Raw genomic sequence first — 20,091 nt, 5'->3', positions numbered from 1 at the left:
GTCCCTGCTCTGGGAAGCAGGTAAAATCCTGTAAAATCCCCTGGATGCCGAGCAGCCGGCGCTGGGCCGCGTAAGGTGCGGGGGAGCGTGATCACCCATTGTTTGGAAGGAAGAGTTTTGATGTAATTATACCCTTCAGCCATTGCCACACTTTCCTCCCTTTCATCTCCAGGCAGGTCCACACGTTCAGATGTGAAGCTGGAAATGAAACACATCTGGCTATCCCAAAATGACAACAGACTTTTATTTGCTATTTTTGGTATACAACAAAAGCTTTGTATCTCACTAATTGAACATGTGGGCTCTCCCTTGCTTTCTTCCCCCTGCTAAACTCCACTTTTCCATGTGTCATCGTACGATTCCAGCATTTGATCTGTCGAGTCCATCTCGGGCCATGTGTTTGTTGTAATCTGCTACACATGTAGGCTTGTTTTCGTGTGCGTCCTGACCTCCAGTGAGAGCTGCAGTTGTTTCCATCATGGGTAGTGTTGAGGAGTTACACATCCTTTTTATCAGTGTTTTTGGCCACCGGCAGCTCCTTGCGGTGCGGCGCAGGGCTCCTGCCAAGCCTCTGAAAGCTCCGTATTTGGGGCAGCCATATCTGTTTGTCTTGTGATACCAGATGCTGGCTTTCTTCAGTGGAACAGAAGGAGAAGGGGAAAATTCCCAAAATAGAAACTAGCCCTGTCAGTAAAACCCAGGGAAACTGAGGGTCAGCATTAGCTGGAGCTGGAGCTTAAGGCAAGCATGGAGATGGATGGTTGGGAGATGACCACTGGACAGAAGGCAGGGAGCTCTTTGGGGTCAGAACAGTCTGTGGGATAAAGGGAGGAAAATGCCTCTCTTGCAGAGGAGGCCTGAGCCCTTCAAAGCAGGCGGTGTCATAAAAACCCACTGGGAACTTGGCCCCGCCGCACGGACGTTGGTGAGACTCGACTCATTACGGATCCAGGACCTCTTGATTAGCGTGAAAGATTCGTCATCAGAAATTTTTTTGTGCCTGTGGTGGATCCACTTAGTTATTTCCAACTTCAGCTCTAAATTGTTCCCATGCTTCATCGTGCTTTGATTAGCTAAAATCTTGCAGTAACTATTTGAGGCTCTTACCGTGACCAAAAAAAACAGGTGACAATGATCAAACCATAGGGTGTGGAGTGGGAATTCTTGGGGATTTAGGGTGTGGAGAAGGAGCTGCTGGGGCTTTGGGGTGCAGAGCTTGGATGGGGTTGGAAGCAACCCCTTTAGAGATTCCTGAGCACTGAAGGACAAACCACCTGCAGCTCTCACCATGCTGTGTGTTGTTCCCTGGGAGAAATGGCAAATAAATGCCAAAAAAAAAGGGCAACTGTGCTTTTAATTGCCCATGGAAACATGCAGGCATAGCCCCAGCCCCTGGGTCCCCATCATGTTCCAGCTGTGCTAATGGTCACCTTTCCTGTGGTAAATATTGGGCCCATTTCATCACATTTGGCTTATGTTTGACACAGCACTTAAGCAATGGGGTTTTGGCTGCAATGAGGGAATGAGTCCATCTCTGTCTCGCCCCAAGGTGAGGGATGAGGAGCTGTGCGTGGGGTGTCCTGGCTGGAGGCTCCTCAGTCTGTGTTGCAACCCTCTGACTGCAGCAAAAATAAAATATTTGTGCTTAAAGACAGAGCTGAGGCAATTTCCACCAGGAATATACCATCTCTCACCACTTGAACAATACTCTACATTCATTGTGCTATTATTCTGTCCAGTTCTTGACATAAACTGCTGAGCAATTTTGTCTTGACCTCCCTTTTTAGCTAAGAGTATAAGCTTAAAAAATTTGAGGTTGCACTCGAGGACTTCCCAATCCACTGGGGAATGAACTCTGAAGCAGAAATTGTATTTAGGAAAATGGACTTACAATTATTATTCATAAATGCACAGGTTATGGCTGCAGTTGTTTCACTTCTTTCTTTTACAGCCCTATAAATTGTATACAGAACATAAAGGCTTTACTTCTTATATAAATGTTTTGCAGCCGCCATAAATTATCTTTCTTGCATTCATAATGAAAAAAAAAATCACTGTTTGATGTTTTATATCCTCTTCACTAAAATGTAAAATATGGTAGTTGGAGCCAGATTTTATCTCATTTGAAAATAAAAGAAGGTTCATTTCCTACTAATTTTTTTCAGTGTTAGGTTTGGAGTTCCCATGAAGTGTTGCCCAATCTGCAGAGCAGCATTACAATCAACTCTGCTTTAGCTGAGGCTTTGGGTTTGAGTTGTACCAGCACTAATAATCACCACTGTCAACTGAGTTATGAGCATAACCTGAATCTCTTTTATTATTTTTTTTAATCCCTGATGTTGTTATATTTGATCTTTCTACACCCCCTGATCACTGGCTGAATATCAGAGTGTTGAACTTCTCCCCACACCAGCCCTCGAGGACCCTGCCCCAGCCTGGCTATCCTGGAAGCAGGCCTTGCTAAACTCCCAGCTCACTGGTTTGCAAAGCAAACTTCAGCCTTGTACTATTTACCTTGGCAAGTGCCCGACCAGATTGATGATCTGTAAAGTGGATTTGTTATTTGGCTGTTTGCTTTGGCAGTTCTTGAAAGGAGTTTGCTGATTACAGCCCCAGATGTCATTGCATACATTACTGCTCACTATAAGTTTCTTCTAAAGTTTTAATTTCAGCCACAAATACTATTAAGCTTTTTGCACCTTTGTGTATTTAGCTCATGAATATTAAATATCAAGAGCAGGCAGCCTTAATTTCCTTAATTTTTCCTCTTATTATCTTTGTTGGCCTCCTCCAGTCATCTCTGTAGTGCCAGGACAGGGAATGCTGCTTTGCCCTGGGTCAGTGCTGTGCCCAGCTGTGCCACAGGCAGTTGCAAGTTGGTCACATGCACAGTTTCCTAACTGTAAATAAGCTGGAAAATTGCCATAGCATTTTTATAAATTATCAGCTTTAACATGGCCAAACACTTGGGTCAGTAGAGCAGAGATCAGGAACGATGGTCACTAAAATCGCCCTGTGCCCCATTTGTGTCAGGGTAGGCACGAAAGGAACACAGTTTCCCTGGGTTATCTCCATCCCCTCTAACTATTATCTTGACTTTTAAAGGCTCTCAAACCTGATAAGCGATTTGGCAGATCAATGGGCTCAAAATCAATTTGTTTCTGACACAGGGTAATCCTGAGTTTGGCTCTGGTGCCAGCAGAGCTCTGCTCCCAACCCTATGCACGCGACCATCAGGATTAGGGATGGACAATAATGGGATGTTTTATTTTCCTGCTCCCTCAAAGTGCATCTGCCTTTCTAAAGTCCAGTAAGAGGCACATGAAAAGCTCAGCTGGGTGTTTGCTGCTCCCCTGCCTCAGGTTCTTCAGGGCTGTCTGAGAGCAAAGCCTGGCACAGCCCAGCTTGGACAGATGCTGCTGGTCCTGGCTTTGAGCAGTTAAACCATCCTTTGTGGCCAGGAGCTTTGTTTTTTTCAGTGGGGGCACTTTCAGCTTTGAAATATTTAAGCTGAAGAAGTTAATTCACTTTAAGTAAGTTTAGTTTTCAAGGGGAGGATATCATTGTAGTATTTTTGGCCACTGCTTGAAAATTCCTCTAACCCTTTACTATAATAAGCAAATTGAGCAGATTAAAGACACATTATGCTGCCAAATGGTTTTTCTACACAGGGTGACATATATTTTTTCTGTGGAAAAGGTTGTGGGGGTTTTTGTGAGCTGCTATGCTTTTTTTAGCACTTCCTGTTTTATTGTGTTTGAAGTGTCTTTGTGGTGACCTGTTGGGGTAAGATTCTTCCATATGGAAGTGTTTCTTCAACTTTTAATCATTTTGTTTAAAAAAAAAAAAAGGTTTTAAATCCGATTTGCAGATGTCTCTGGTTTTGTTTGCAGAGAGCTTGTCCAACTCACTACAGTGTTGTAGAAATAATGAATTGTTCTTACACAACGTGATGGTGACATCCACGGAGCTGCACTCTCAGAATACCTGCTTTAAAATCTGTTTAAAATATCTGTAGAAAAGCTTTTGTTTGTGTTTTAATGTATTTTTCTCTTTGAAACCCTGCCTTCACTGAATGCCTTGGCAAAACTCCTGGTGGTTTTGGTGGAACTGGGATTTCACTGGTAGACCCCTGACTCGGTTGCAGGCATCTCTGAAGTCAGGTGATGTCAGGGTAACAAGCAAATCTGTGTCTATTCCTGGAGAAAATCTAGCTGGGGCTTCACAAAGGGTCAAAAAAAAGGTACAAGTTTATTTTTAGGTCTACGAGACAAAACCATTAAAGCACAACAGAATGCAGGTTGCCTGAGCTCCTACTGGACTCGCCAGGTCATAACTGAGACCAGAATTTGGACCACTGGAGCTGTGCTGTAGCTGCGTCCTGTTTCCTATTAGTTCTGACACTAACATCTGAATTTCAAATTCCATCTTGTTTAGGGTGAGCTGCTCAATCAGTGCATACAACAGACACCTCAGGACCTCTCTGGAGCTGTCTGGCTTGCAGGGGATGTGAGGGCAGAGCTGGAGCTGCTGGGCACAGTGTGTTACCCAGGCAGTAGGGAATGTCCATCAGGCATCTCCAGACTTTCCCTCTGTATCATATCCTCGATGTTTCAACCTTAAGAAAACTGGCTCTGACAGTATTTTTGAGCCCACATGTGAATACCACATGTTGAGGTCTCATGTCTGCAGTTTCACTCCTAATTAAGTGTAGATGTAAGTACTGGGTATCGTATAAGGTCTTTGGCTCTCTGCAATTCACCACAAGCATCTAATTCCCACTTCCTTTGTCTTGGACCTGTTATTTATAGGAGAAGGGTAGGTGGACTTGGTGGTTACAAGTCTGTTGGATTATTATGTTTCTGTAGCTGTCATCCTGTCAAGGGTCCTGCAGAAATTTGCACTGTGGGCTCTTGGTAGTTTATTGGGAGTAAAATCCCCTCCTGTGCCGAAGGCTGGCCTTAGGTGTGTGTACCATGTAAGTCTTGCTAAGCCCTGAAAATGGGTCTTAAATGTTATATTGGCCTTCTCAGCACAGAGGTGAAGTGCATTCTGTGTGAACAGTGAGATTTCCAGTTCAGCTTAAACTGTTTGTCTGCTGCTGTGAGAATTAGGATGGGGTCTCTAAACCTGCTGAAAACTTTTGATGCTCAGCCTTCAGAAGCCAGGGCCTTGCAGCTTTCTGACCTAACAACAGCACAGTCTGGAAAAAGGCATCTTTTTGATGTAGATGGGCACAGTACTCATCTGGTTTGGATTTTCAAGGTGTTCCAGAGTCATATTGTTAACTACAGGGGGTCTTCTGTGAGCAGCAATATGCACTGACTTACTGCTGAGACCTCAGAGCATTCCCAGATATTTATTTTTGGAAAACTGAAGTGAAGTAGCTCTTGTCTATTGGCCAGATGGAGAAACTGAGGCATAAGATGGACAGGTGACTTCCCTGGGCTGGTCAGAGCAGTGTCAACAAGACTCAGAATTAAACTGGAGAGTTATCTTGCTACCTCCATTGCTCTGGTTTCCACAGTATTCGGTGTGTTGGAAACATTTCCAGTAAGGAGATCCTTACAGCCATATTTGCATCTCCCCAAAAAAGATCATATTGGTATAACCTTCTCAGGTGATGCTCTTCCTTGTCCCACCTGATGAACTGAAGTGTTCAGTTTTGGGCGTGGATTTGGCTCTGACTTTTGGAAAAGATGGAATTATGCCCATGAAGGTCATTATCATCTCCAGGCCATCTTCCCACAGCGCCCTGGCAGGGCCTCAGGGGCTCTGGGGACAGGGTGCCTTCAGCTCAGTGGCAACTCTCCAGTTTAAATATTTCACCAAAACACCTCCAATGTCTCCCACTTCCTCAGTAGTTTCCTAACAGTGTCCAACTAGATGAAAATTAGCCAGTGTCTTGGTGTGTAGAGCTACAAAGGTCAAATGTCCTGGAGAAACAAGGTGCTAAGATGCTAATTCTCTCCCTGGAATGGGAGGGCAGTTCTCTGCTCGATTGAGCAGAAAATGCAGGTGGGCTTAAACATCTCAATTTTTGCCTTCTGTTTTGAACACAATTAAATAAAATCTCCTGTGATTGCAGCAGGATAACCAGCTTCCAGTGCAATCCTAAATCCCATCCTAGCACCACTTATGAGGCAAACAGCCTGGGGAGGCTGCAAATGTCCTGGGCTGGTCCCTGCCCCGTCAGTCCCCAGTGTGGGACACACAGGAAGCTCACCCTGTACTTCTGTTCTCACACTTCTCCTCTTGGAATCTTGTTTTCCACTTTTTGGAGATTTGTGAAACATATGCGTTGGAGGCTTCCCAATTTTTTTTCACAGCAAGAAGAGAATTGCTCTCTGCACTGTAAAAATTCTCACGAAAAAGGGCACTCCTTTCTAAAGGACCTGCCTGGTGCAGCTCAGCAATTCCCATTTCTCATCACTTCACAGTGTATTTTATAGGGTATAAAAAATGGTGTTATGATCCGTGTTCCCAAACCTTGCCTCAGCTAACAAGAACATCAATAAACATGGCTTGATAGACACCAGAGCTGCCCCGCTGTTCCCCCGGTGCTTTGAACGTGCCTTCACAGACTTTTGGAATCTATTCTCCATGTAAGAAACTCCTCGTGCCTCTGTTGAGCTTTTAATGTATCAAAGGTAATGATTGTGCTTAGGAAAAGTGACTTCTCCCACGATACCTTCCCAGTCTGGTCACTTAATGGACTTAGAAATATTTCCTTTCCTTCATCTCGTGTCCCGCAGTTTTTTTCTCATTCCTTGATTTAAATTAATCTGCAGATTGGGACATCGGTGTTACCTGGATCTGGCAAATGATTTTACTTCATTTCTCCCTCTTCCCTTTTCCTTCTCCCTCTATAAAACTATTATTGTTATTTCTTCAGTTCACAGCTGAGATGATGGGTTTGAACAGCTTCACGCTCCGTTCCAGGAAATTCTGTCTTTGTTCCAAGGCTTCCAGCGCAGAGGCTCCTTTCACCTTGATCTTTCAGCACAGCACTAAAACATTTGGCAAGTTTTTTGTCATGTTTTTTGCTGCTGTCCAGGGCTTTTGAGAGATTCCCCTTGGACAACTTCCACCTTTGAGCTTGCCCACTGGAGGAAATACTTCCCCTTGAATTTACACAGCCACATCATCACGAGTGCTGCATCCCTCTCATATCTTCATTAGGTTCCTCGCCTCCTTGGATTTGCTTCTCTCTGGTTTAGAGTAAGTTTTTCCTGTTGAAGCCTTGAGCTGATGGGAGGATGGTTGGAGCTGGAGCAGCACTGGATCCAATGGGCTCACAGATCCTCCCCAAAGGAGGCGGTTCTGCAGGCTGCAGAAAGCAATTCCCTCTGCAAAACATCAGTGGTTTCACTCATAATTTTAGTCTGGAAAAGGTATGGGATCAGCTTCTACCTGAATTATATCAGTCTCCCTAATAATGAGCTTTCTTTTCCATATTAAATTCCCCAGAAACTTGTGATTAGCCCCACTTCTGAGAGTTCACCGCAGCTTAATTCTACTGTAAAACTGTCAACAGTGATTTTCTTGTTTAAAGACAGATTTTGGTTCTTGTACAGAACTACTTCTTGCTAAATTCCTCTTCAACCAAACACCCTTGTCATTTCTCAGCCATTAAAGACAATAAACTCCATCTTTGGATTTTTACATGCTGAACTTAGTTTGTAATGATGGATATTTGTTTATAACACACTGAAGATTTTTGTTAGCTTTCTGGCATTAAAATTGGAATCTTCTCTTTTGATTCGTGGTTATTAGTAGCAGGTTTATCCTTTCAAATATGTACAAGCCATGATTTAAGTGGAATATTTATTGTCCACCAGAATGGTTGACTGCAGCTCTCAGAATCCATCTTGCCTTTGCAAGCAGCATCTTTATAATTATCAAATAATTCAAGTGGGTTGAAGCTGATTTTGCAGCAGGATTTAGGTGTTGCAACCCAGAAAGTCACAGTGCTGGTTTTTGATGCTTTGGTCCATGAGGAGAGACCTGGGGCTCGTCTTCCCCTGTGTTTTGGGGCAGCTCCAGCTCCAGGTGTGGATGATCCCACATTTCCTGGCATCCTTAAGCCAGTCGGTGCTATAAAGTGTATTTTGAAGGTGCTATAAAGCTGAATCAGGACCTCCTGAGGAAGTGGAAAGTGAGAAACACCCGCTTGGACCATCCTGGGATTGTGCCACAGTGCTGTGGAAACTGGAATGGTTCTTTCTAGATCCAAGGAAATCAGCCTGTTGGGTGGGGCAGGGATTTGGGGTGTCGTGGTTTGGACTTCCACTGAAATGTCTCCTTCTTCCCTCTCTCTGTACCAGGTGACTCCTGGTGGAATGGTCCATCCCAAATGACATTAGAGGTTTCATTGCATCATAAATCAGAGCAAAACACGTCCTTGCCATCAGTGCTCCAAAACAGGGTTTATTGAAGGAAGAAAAGAAAAAATTGACTATACAAAGCCAGTTCTTGTCCTTCCAACTTAGAGCTCACTGTGATTCATGAATTAACAGTATGAATTATCAGACTTTCCTCTTAACTGTGATTTATTTTGCATTATTTTGGGTTGGTGCACCCACTTTCGTCTTTTTTCTGGTTTTGTGGGAAGAAAAGTAAGAAAGAGTAAGAAAATTTGCCTTTTAATTCATCCCCATTAGGGTGATGCCCTACAGGCACACCCTGCTAGTCACCTTTAGTGCTTGCTGCAGCAGGAGGTCAGTGCTGTTGTCAAGTGCTAAAATGCTGTTGTCACTCAAGGCAGTCAAAGACCTTGTGTGACTCTTTTTTTCAGGAGTTCTTGCTTGTTCCTGAGAGCTTTGCTGTCAGCCACGAACAGGGAGCCATGGCTGCCTGATACCTCTTTGCACTTGGAGTTGCTGTGGCCAGCATGGAGCTTGGGGAAGGGTGAATTCCCTGCCCTTTGAGTACAGGCTGTGCTGAGGATGAGAGGGAGATGAGTTAAATGACCGAAAGCCTTAGGCTGGGACGTGCCAGCTGCAATCATTTTTTCACTCCATCATCTCACCTTGCGACGTCGCTCTGCCTTATCCAGCCACCAGATGCCTGATGGATAACACAAGTGACAAGGGCAAAACCTCCTCGGTGGATGCAGAGGAAAACTTCAGGGGCTGCTGGCTCCTGCCCAGCTGTGTCTTTCCTGGCTGGAGTGAAATCCCTGCCTTGGATGGGGTTTGGGAGGAGATCAGACCTTGGTGCTGTGAGTTCCCGAGTGCTCTGGCCCTGCTCCAGCAGCACACTTAAGCACACACTTAACTTTCAGCATATATATACTCCCATTGAAGTCACTGGGGCTGTTTGCATGCTTAAAAGTAAGTATATGCTTAAGCTGGCTCAGAACCAGAGATTTCAGTGCTTTGTAGGTCCAGTCGTTGCTGGAGCTCAGAAAATTTGCTCGTGCAACTTGGCACATGCTTTTAATGAATTCAGAATCGGGCCAAAAAAATTTATCTTCCCTGACTTGGAAAGCTTACAAGGAAACAAGTTTAAGGTTTTGTTGAGTTTTTATTACTTTCTAAACATAAAATTTCACGTTTCTCTGTAGTCCTTAAAGAAACACATTTTTCTAGTGTTCTTGGGGGGATGTAGAGACTTGGAGCAATTTCCAAAATGCTCGGAGCTGATGGAATAGTAGTTGCGAGGTGCTGCCTGGCCAGGGCAGGATGTGGTGGCTCTGGAGGTCCCATCCATGTTTTCACACCTTGTAGGAAGATGTGGGGTTGCACTGGGTTGTTGTCAGGTAGAAGATTTCATTGTGGTCACCTTGGTGAGTTACTTGAACCTCAATGTTCCGGCTCTTCTGTGGTGTAAACAATAAAATTCTCTGTATCAGCCCTGAAAACTCATTTTGCCTCAGTCCTTTAGGTGTGTTTTGTAGCCTCTCCTCCATTCCCTGATCTTTGTCACTCAGTTAAGAAGCTGCTGAGTTTCCAAGCCAGTTCCTGATGTTAATGGTGCTGTATCCTGGTGGCAGCTGCTCAGCTGCCCCAAAAACAAACATTTCCATCACTCTGGTTTAACACTTGAATCCATCTCGTGCTGGTTGTGAAATATGTTGAAATACTGAGGGGAAGTTGTGATTCCAGCAGGCCCTGCTCGTACTATTGGGTATAACCCTAATAAATTGAATGGTAACTCAGTGAGATTTGCTACAGAAGTGTCAGAAGGTTCATCATTAGGAAGAAGCTCTTCCCTGTGAGGGTGGTGAGGCCCTGGCACAGGCTGCCCAGAGAATCTGTGGCTGCCCCATCCCTGGAAGTGTCCTAGGCCAGGTTGGACGGGGCTTGGAGCAACCTGGGATCATGGAAGGTGTCCCTGACAATGACTGGATGGAATAGGATGGTCTTGAAGGTCCCTTCCAACCCAAACCATTCTGGAATCCTATACCTTGTGCTGCAGGAGCTGGTTACCCACTGCCACCCGTGTGTTGGGCACAAACCAGCAGGAAAAGTCACCCTGTGACCAATTCCCAAACACCCAGCTAGTGCCTGGTGTTTGCAAGTGAGATTTCTTTATCCCAAATCCAAGTGGTGATTAGACAGTAGCTTGGAACCAGCGTGCACATTATCTCATACTGAGGTAAGACAAATAAATTACAACTTGGAAGCCCTGAGTGGGATCAGTGATCCACCTTGGGAAAATATTTTGGTTTCTGTTTATAAGTCAGATGGGTTGTGAAATGTTTCATCTGGGAAAGGTGATATGAGACCAGAGAAATATTTGCTCTTATAAAGCAAAAAATATTCCAGTTTCTCTCTTAACGGGTTGTTAGTGATATAAACCAAATTCTGTGTTTCCAGAGCCTCGGTGCTCAGCTGCTTCCCCACAGATGCTCTGCCCTAAGCTCTCTCCTGACTGACAAGACACTGCCCATTATCTCCCCTTGTTTGTGGACATTTCTCAGCCTGCAAATTACTTAAAAAGAAGAAATGACCCCAAGCCCAGCAGAATTCTGTGTCTCTGGCGGACTGGGCGTGCTGTGTGGAGGATGCTGAGGATACTGGGGCAGGATTTGGGCACTGAGCCACATCCCTCCCTGCTGTGCAGCTCCAGCCAGCTGGGATTGGGATGGGGAACCTTTCACCCCTCCTTTGCAGCAGGTTTCAAATCCAGTATCCCCAATATTCAGCTGCAGATGAGCTGTACCCACAATGAACTTGGCTTTTCCACACTCTCTGTTGTTATTACACAAGAAGGAGTCTCCTGTTACAATTTGAGTGATATATTAGGACATAGCACAGTTCCAATGTTTTTTCAACACGAAGATTTTTTTTAATTCAAATGAAACAATCAGAATTAAATTCCTTGGCTCACACAGTCACCACTAAGTCTCAAGCAAGATGACAAATCCACACTTGTGTCTCGAAGTGTAACATAAGATCTCGGTTATCCCGAAAACCCTGATGAGTTGTCAGATCCTTCCTTACTTGTGGGTAAATATGAGCCTTTTCTAATCCATTAAGGGTCCTTTGTACATGTGTGTATAGATATGCATTTGCACATGCCACGAGATTGATAGTAAGCAAGATAAATCTGTTTTCTTAAGGGAAGTAATCTATTATTCCAGCCCCTGCAGTGGAATTGGCATATTTCTACCTCGTTAAGACAGGGTACGCCTGCAAACCTCTTCCCAAGAGTTCAGAAATGACTTGGCACATAAAGAAATAAGGATCATTATGTGGTGTCACAGAAATACCAGATGTATCCTTCCTGCATCTCACACAGCGTTTTCCTCACCGAAGCCAACACGAAAGGCTTCAGCATCCTAAAATCACCACTTTTATTCGGAGGAGAAGTCAAACAAAATAAAGACTCATCTAAAAAAGCCTCCACTGAGATTTAATGGAATTCATTGTGTGTTTAAATTTCCTAGGCATTGTTGAAAATCTGTATAATCATCTTATTGTAAGCTTAGCTAAGTCGTAGATCTTCAGAGAGTGGGAAATTTTACTAGGAGAAAAAAAAAAACGTTACTGGATTTTCTAATTTTAAGCAGGACTGAGAATTATAAGTATGTGAATACCACAAGAAAACATTTCCAACCTTGCAAAAACGAAAAAGTGCTGAAGATCTTTTGCGAATCCTTTTTTAATGAAATTTCCAGACCTGGAGGTTGAAAGAACATCAGGTGAAGTTTTTCTGCTGTGCAGATTCGTACCTGGTAACGCACCCCCAGCCCAGCTTGTGCAGAGCCCTGGGTTCTTCAGGACACTCTGCTTTATGCCAGGATTAAATATAAAGAAATGTTAATCTCTAAGGGGGCTTGGGGCTGGCTGTAGCATTCCTGCTTTTTTCCAGGCGTTCTGATTCTCTGAAGCGTTAAAATATGCACGAATCTTGCTGTTCAAGGGGGGGGGGGGGGGTAAAGTTTTTTCTTGGAAATTAATTTTATTACAAAGGGATGTTTTGTTTTCAAAATCATAATAGCATCCATTTATACTGTAGATTCCATCTCTTCTTGCTTTTGGGCAGCTAAATAAAGGGCAGCCAGTGTTGGAAAAATACGCTCAGCTGATTTTTCAGTGCGCTGTGCTCCTCAGGCTGTGGATGAGCTGCATCTTCTCTGTGGCTGCAACCTGTGGCAGCACCCACCTGTGCCCACCTGTGCCCCAGCCCCTGTGTTGTTCTTTCAGACAAGCTGACAACGCCTCGTGCTTCTGGTACTGCAAAACCACGGCATAAATTTCCCCGTTGACACCGAGCGCGCGTTTTGTTGCGTTTTCTCTTTTGAAGTCCTGCTTTGGACGGCTGTCACATTCTGCCTCCAGTTTTTAAACCATCTCGTGTCCTTCCACTAACCTCCATGCCTTGGGGAAGCCAGGAGCTCGGCAGTGCTGGAGGAGCTCCTGGCAGTGCTGGGGGAGGGGGGCTTTGGGGGGCTCCATTCAGCTTTTGGGGTCGTGGGGCTGTGGCAGCGCCGGGCCCCTCGTTCGGTGGCCAGGTGTGCTGCCAGCAGGGATCTGCAGTTGGATGGCATCTGACAGGCTCTGGGAGCATTCAAGGCAAAGGCAGGGTTTAATAAATACACTTAATCATTTATGTTTTGACCTTAGCCCAGACTCATACTCAGACACAGAAAGCGGAGAGTTGGAAACGCACTTTGTCAAGGCTCCTTTGGCAAAGCAGGGCAGCCCCGCTCTGAGGAAAGGCAGATCCTTCAGAAAGGAGAGTAAAAGGTCAGGACTAATCCGAAAGGACAAGCAGTGTATGTCTGTGTGTATATTGGGTTTCACATATGAAATCCAGTCATGATAAATCTGATGGCTTTAGAAACATCTACTTTGATTAATGAAAACATAGTTCCCATAGACCATGGGTTTCATACTTCAAAGTTCCCCTGGATTTAGGACCTTAGGTTTTGCTTATTCATATAACATGCAGGAAACTATTTTTAAATGAATAAGGGAGTTTAAAAAAAAGAATTTAAAAGGCAAATGTTTCAACATCGGTGGTACAGATAGGCTGTATAATAAGGAGCAAAATTAACAAACAACACACATTTTATTATGCATTTTACAATAATGTTTACATTCTTTTCTCTATATTTGTTTTTCCTTGAAAAGATTTATGTATTTATAAAAATATCTTGCCGCTCCAGCTCTGAAAATTGCAGCCTTGCTCACATTTGAAAGCCTTCAAGGATGGCCGTGATGGCTGGGTATGCTCCTGATCATCCCAAATGCTTCTCCTGAGCCCCTGGTTACCCCCTTGTGCAGGAGTGGAGGAGATGGAGTTTTTCGGGATGTGGGGAGCAGCAGGAGGGTGGGATGGTCACTAAGGACCTGCACCATGATCCTGGACATTGCCATCATTGCCTGGGCCACTGTCCTGAGTTTGTGGCCACGTGGGACATGGGCAGTGGTTGGGCAACCTCCTTCCCAACCATCCATGGAGCTGCTGGGCACGGGGGCTCCCGAGGCCGCTCCGCTCCTCCCGTCAGCTTCACTTCTGCTCGAAACTCATTTAGAAATCCTGACAGAGGAATAAACAGCGGTTTTGTTTGCAAGTCTGTGGTGCTGAGGAGGGACAAGCAACCTCTCAGCCTCACTTAGCCAAGAGTTCAAAGGGATTTGGAAGTGTTGGTTGCCTGTGGGACTGGGTACCCCGGCCGAAGGCTCCATTAATTAAATGCACTCACAGGATACAGAGCTGGTGAGTAATGTCCTGTTTATAGGAGAACTGTGAGTGGTTCTGGAAAAAAAGAAACTCTGTGGGAGGGAAGATGACAGGGAGCAGAGTCATTCCAAAGGCTGTGGCTCCTGCCATGGTTTCCAAAGGCAATAATTAACACTCACACCTTGGTGTAACCGCGTTCTGTCCCATGCAAGCTGGTGTGCCATGGGAGAGCGGGCTGGCAGCGTGTGAGCCATGCACAGGAGGGGATCAGCAGCACGTGCCATGAGCACAGACATGCCAGATCCAGGGCAGGTCAGGGGGATATTGCTTCTCCACACTCAAGTAAGGAATTTGCCCGCATCCCCCTTCAAATGTTCAGAGCGGCCGCTTTGTGGCATTCCTGCTGGAATCACAAAGTTATGGCTTGCAGGGGAGTTGGCAGAGCCTGTAGGAAAGTTCAACCTTTAATGTTTAAATGGGGTATGTTACAGTTTGACTCACTGCTTTGGGCAAGGAGTTTCCATGTGCTGGCTCCTCGCACGCCTGTGGGGTTCTCACTCCCGGCCGAGGAGTTTCTGGGCAGCTCCCTGTGGTCACCAGCGTGTCCAGTGCCAGGAGGGTCAGGACTCCCTTCAGAGTCCACTCCTGCTTCTGAAAAGGCCAGGAGGAGCAGGAGAGGTGATGGGCAACCATTCTGTCCCTCTTGGTTGCACCTCAGGGTCCACCATCATGTGGGGTCAAGCCCCATCCCGTTGATCAGGATGCATCTTTTACCAACTAAAATTGCCAGGTCATTTCTCCTCCTCTTCACTCTGTTGTTTTTGCTCACACGTATGTTGCAATATGCAAGGTGAGGCTCAAAACTGTCAAGCTCTTTAATAGAACCATTACTGTATTTTTGGACAACGTTCTCTCTTTGATTTACTGTTCCTTAGAAGACAGGAAATGGAGCTACTTGATTTCATATTTTAAACAAAGCCGTCCAGAGGTTTAATGAAAAAAATTTCCCCTGGCTTTCGAATTAAAGAGCTATGGTGAAAGATTCAGCTTAGCTATTTTGACTTAGAAAAATAACACACTCAAAGCATTGAAACGTTTTGTAAAAATACTTTTTACTACTAGATTTTTTTTTCAGAGAAGAAAAGAAGTTTCTCTGGTTTTCTCACTCTTGGTTGGTGGGGCTGTGAAATGAAAGGACATTTCCAAGGTTTAGGGTGTTGGTTTTTTTCCTTTCTTCTCTAGAATTTATTTTGCTTTTATATTAAAAGCCTTGAAACAATTGCAATGCTGAACACAAATCCTGTGTGTCTAAGGAAGGTAATTTGTTGTGAGTAATGATAGAAGCCTTTGCCATTAATAAAATGCAAGAAATGCTAAGCAGAAAGATGGGGACCTGATTCTGCTCCATCAGCAGTGGCAAGAGAAAAGGGTGGTGCTCCTTGGGAGGCAAATGTCTGTGGAAAGAGGGAAGTCAGAGATTGTTTTCAGGCAAAAACTGAAGTTTGAATAGAAAAATCCTGTGTGTGGAGCAGAATTAGCTCAGAGCATTTGGGGCTGGAATTGCAAAACAAAGCATTTTTGACCTATATGGTCAAGCCATGGGTCTTGCTCATTCCTTTTGGGTTGATGTGGAGTTCTGGGATGATGCTTGGACATCACATAGGGGAGGCTGGTGGTCTTCATTCCCACCCAGTTTCATCTTCAATAAATAAAGGAGAAGTGAGTGCTCTGCTGGCTTGAAAGCATGGTGCAATAGGATGAAATATTGACACAGTTTTAAGTCAATAAGATTTTTTTTTTCGGTGATTTAATGAAATTTCACCAGGATTTCACTCGTAATTGCTTGACTCACATAATGGGTCCTTTGCTCACTCTTGAGCTGTTCCTAAATGAATTGCTCCTTTTAGGTGGAACCTGTTCCCCAGCCAAAGCTGTATCCGGGCCGGGGGGACAGGGGAAAGTCTGGGCTTCACACGTCAGGGGCTGATATTGGTGGCTGTCAGTAGGGTTTCAGCAGGCTGTCAGCCTGCCTCCCCTCAGCCCTCAGTAATCCCTGGAATCAGCAGGAACTTTCTCAGCCCTTTGGTTCTGTGGTTACGTTCTGGCTTTGGCGATTCTGAGAGCAGGACGCTCCACCGAGGTTTATTTGTAAACTCCTCGCTGGCCGGCGATGGGGAATTTGATACCTTATCAAGTGAGATACTGGGATTGAAAAGGGGAGAGCCAGGCAGCCAGGAGGAGAGATTACAATATAATAAATAGCAGAGATAGGGTGAGCTGCTATCAGTGGAAGTTTAATGCCATTAGCCCTTGCACCATTGGGAATGATGTACATAGGGAATGATGTAGGCAGGGCAGAGCAGCCAAAGGCTCCTGGGAGCAACCAGCCCATTGCCATGTCACACACTCCAGAGTCACTTTCCAAGGTGTAAAACTACCCAGAACTTAATTCTACCTTGAAAAAATTATTTTATTATTTTATTCTGATATGTGTGCTGTCTGCTGATGCACTGGCGAGACCAACAGGAAGGTCCATGACAGTTAATCTTGTTTTTCCTGAAATAGTTTTGTTTTGCATCAGAGAGGGACAGAGCCAGGGATTTACAGGAGGAGAGGATTTGCCTGCTCAAGCAAGGTCCCCTTTTCTAGCCCCATGTCCTGAATAACCTCAGTCACACTCTGCGTGTTCAGCTTTACCTGGAACGCACTTTGTCAGTGTCTGTGTTGAAGTAAGGGGGAATTTGTGGGTTCCAGGGCAGCACAGAGCAGATGACGGTGCAAGGACCTCCTCTGCCTGTTACAGGCAGTGATCACCCACGGGCTACAGCGGTGGCTGCTGAATCCCAGCTGGATGTCTGGATATCAATGGTCTTGCCAGATGTGCGCTGCTACCACGGAGAAGGAGTGAAAAGGGAGGAAAGATAAAACTACAGCTTCCCCAGCCCTACAGTTTTTTTACAAGCAAGTTTTCAGTGCAGTTAATCCCTCTAACCTGCATTTGCATTAACACTTGCAGCCTCACACGTTGCTGCTAAGAAGTTTTGGCAGCTCCTGGCTCTGATTGCAGAGGTAATGCTGCACTTGTCTCCTTTGCTCTCACTCAAGTATCTCAGGAGCCAGAGCCCGGCGCTCCATGAAGTTTCTCCCTGTACACACAAGCAGGCATCTTGGCAGAGCTTCAAAAGCCATTTGCCTTATTATTCATATGTCTGCTTATAGGAGCAGAAATGCTCCCATTTCTCACTTTTGGAATAAGGGCTGACACCAGAAAAGAGGAGAGTTCTCATCTCTGGCGCAGCCCTGCAAACCTGTGGGAGCTCATCATGTCCCTGCTGCTTCCCTGAGGTTTGGGAAGCGGGTTTAAAAGTCCCCCTGATCATTCTCAGGGTATATTAAGAGCTCTGTCAAAAACACCTGAAGTCTGTGGGGTCTCAGGGTTGCATGAAACTGTAGAAGGATGACTTGGGGAAAAAAAGCTTCAAAAAACCCCCCAGATTTTGCTTTTCCTCTTGCCTTTAGGAGAGCTGACATCATGAAAATGTTGTAGAGATTTAAACATCATCGAAATTACTTTGCCTCCTCCCTGCATTTTCTCAAACAAGCTTTAAGAACCCTCGCTTTAAAACAAATTAGTGGACTGGAGCAACCTTATAAATCCAAAGAGCCATTAAAAGTTGAAATATTTGGTCATTCCTCCTCTCGGTTTAAACTGGGATTCATCCAGAGTTCAAGTGCATGTATCACACAAGAGCCACGGTCCCATTTTGTAGAGGTCCATTTTAGTGTTGATGGTTTTCTAGTGCCAGGAATCCACTCCGCAGCCAGGCTGAGGAGATAAATCAACGCCGTGCGCGCCGATGAAATTCAGGAGCCAGAAGTCACCATTGCAGCCCATATAAATCCCTGAATGCCAGCCCTGGTGCTTTTGTCCGTGCCATTAGAGTTCAGAATTATCTGCCCCTCTTTGCTGATGTATGGATTAACTGGCTGGCCGAGTGTTTACGAACGGTTATCACCCGGTACTTTGGACGTTATCAGAGGAAGGGCCGCCTGCCGCGGGGCTTGGTCTCTCACCCTTTCTATTACCACCTGTCAGTGGCAGGGAGTGTGCTGTGAAGCTGTACAGTCACAGACTACAAGTGTAGATAGTTTCTGACGGCTGATCAAAGGGGAAAACCAAAGGCCTGATAACAAGGACGTGTTTCATGTACTTTTAACTTTGAGAAACATTGGCATTTGCATTTTTTCCCCTCGGTAGGCTGGCAGAAACCAGGCACAATAAACGCTGCATATTCAGTTACCTAATAGCGGAGTAAATGGTATGTGCTTGAAGCAACAAAGCATAACTGTAATCTTGTTCCAAGTGGGAATGATTTAAGTAAGCCTTCGCAGAAGACTTGCTGTATAATAAAGGAGAATAATTTTAATTTGTACTTTGAAGTGATCCTGAATTCAGAATCTAATCTTTGCATTCGGCAGAACATCATACCCTGCTGTGAATGAGGTAATAACTGCAAGTCAAGGAATTATTTGAAGTATCTTTTGGAGGTACGTGCGCTCCCTCACAGGAGCCAGAGCCTTCAGTAGGCGCTGCTGGTGAAAGAGTCTCTGTTAGAGCACATTTGACCTAAAATTTCCCAGTGCAGGAGCACAGAAAACCCACAGATATCCCAGACTGAGGGAAGGGATCCATTTGTTCCTTTGTCAGAAACGAGGCAGCCCTGCCATGCTCTGCACTTCTCTGCTGCAGAGCAAGAAAGGGATTTTAGCTAAAGTTTCTTCCCATTAGCAAAGACAAAATAACTTTGTTGTTTCCATTGTCCAGGATGAGGAGGGGAAAGAAGGATTTCAGCAGCAGCCCAGTGGAAGACTAACCAACTTTAAAAATAATTTTTACTTGTCTAACATAAAAATAAATGTATGCCATTCACATTTGTGTTGTTGCGCTGCTTTCCTGACTCTCACCAGTGTGAGACCAGAATTGGGTCTGTATTTTAATTTAACCATTTTTCTTACAGCTGCTTGGTCAAAGCTGGTCCATACTTCGGGTTCTGCTGTGCTGTGCTGTGCTGGTAACATAAACGTTTTAACTCCTGTGCTAAAAATCAGCTTTTCAGGCACCCAAAATGCACCACACATGGAAGGAGGTTGGTGCCAGGGTGTCCCACACGTGTCTCTTTTGTCTGTTGAAGGTGCCTTCGACCGGAGCGTGACCTTGCTGGAGGTGTGTGGGAGCTGGCCCGAGAACTTCGGTCTGCGCCACATGTCCTCCATGGAGCACGGCGAGGAGGGGCTGCGCGAGCGCCTGGCCGACGCCATGTGCGAATCCCCCAGCAGGGACATGGTGGGATCAGGAACAGGTACAAAGAAGAGGTGTGATCAGAGATCACGTACATCTCACCCAATGGTGATTTTTTTTTTGGTTTTTTTTTTTTAGTTTCGCCTTTCCTTTTTCTCTGTACGCTCCTCTCTCTCTCTGATTAATTTACTTTTGTGGGGATCTCAGTGGGATGGAAGCGGTAGATCGCATGGATACGGTCTGAGATGTTGGCACATGAAGCTTCCTTATCGTATAGCTGGGACAAGGGCTCTCCTTCCTCCCCTCCTGCCAGCTCAGGAGCATCCTTGTGCAGATTGCTGCCCTTGCCCACCCTGCTCCAAACAATGCAATAATCACACGTATCCTCATTTTGTGTCCTGAATAGAGCCACTGTGAAGCGCTGGTTCTGTAATCCAAATTAATCCATCTTCATCAGTGTCCATTATATTGATAAATTGTATCATCTGTTTAAGTAAATGGAATGGCACATCAGAGATTAGGCTGTCAGAAGGGGCCCCGTGGTAGGAGATGCTCAGAAACTAAAGCGCGGTTACTGCAGGTTTATTGTCTCCATTAATTTCCACTTGTTCCAAAAAACACCTCCAGTAAAAACTCCTCATAGTGATGGTGGC

The 20,091-nt window shown here is 45.1% G+C and overlaps 1 protein-coding gene across 1 annotated transcript in view; it reads left to right on the top strand.

Annotated features, from left to right (window-relative positions):
* BCAS3 (BCAS3 microtubule associated cell migration factor) overlaps positions 1 to 20,091 on the top strand; it is a 299,898-nt gene that overhangs the window by 259,107 nt on the left and 20,700 nt on the right. Inside the window, 1 exon segment of the mRNA XM_042026416.1 lies at positions 19,332 to 19,499. Within this exon segment, the coding sequence (XP_041882350.1) occupies positions 19,332 to 19,499 (168 nt within the window).

Source organism: Corvus kubaryi, unplaced genomic scaffold, assembly GCF_017639235.1.
Source record: "Corvus kubaryi isolate FWS band 111438036 unplaced genomic scaffold, C.kubaryi_AGA036_p1.0 37284, whole genome shotgun sequence".
In the NCBI taxonomy this organism is placed as follows: Eukaryota; Metazoa; Chordata; class Aves; order Passeriformes; family Corvidae; genus Corvus; species Corvus kubaryi.
Note: the sequence above shows the minus strand (reverse complement) of the source record. Positions and strands in the feature narration are given on the sequence as shown.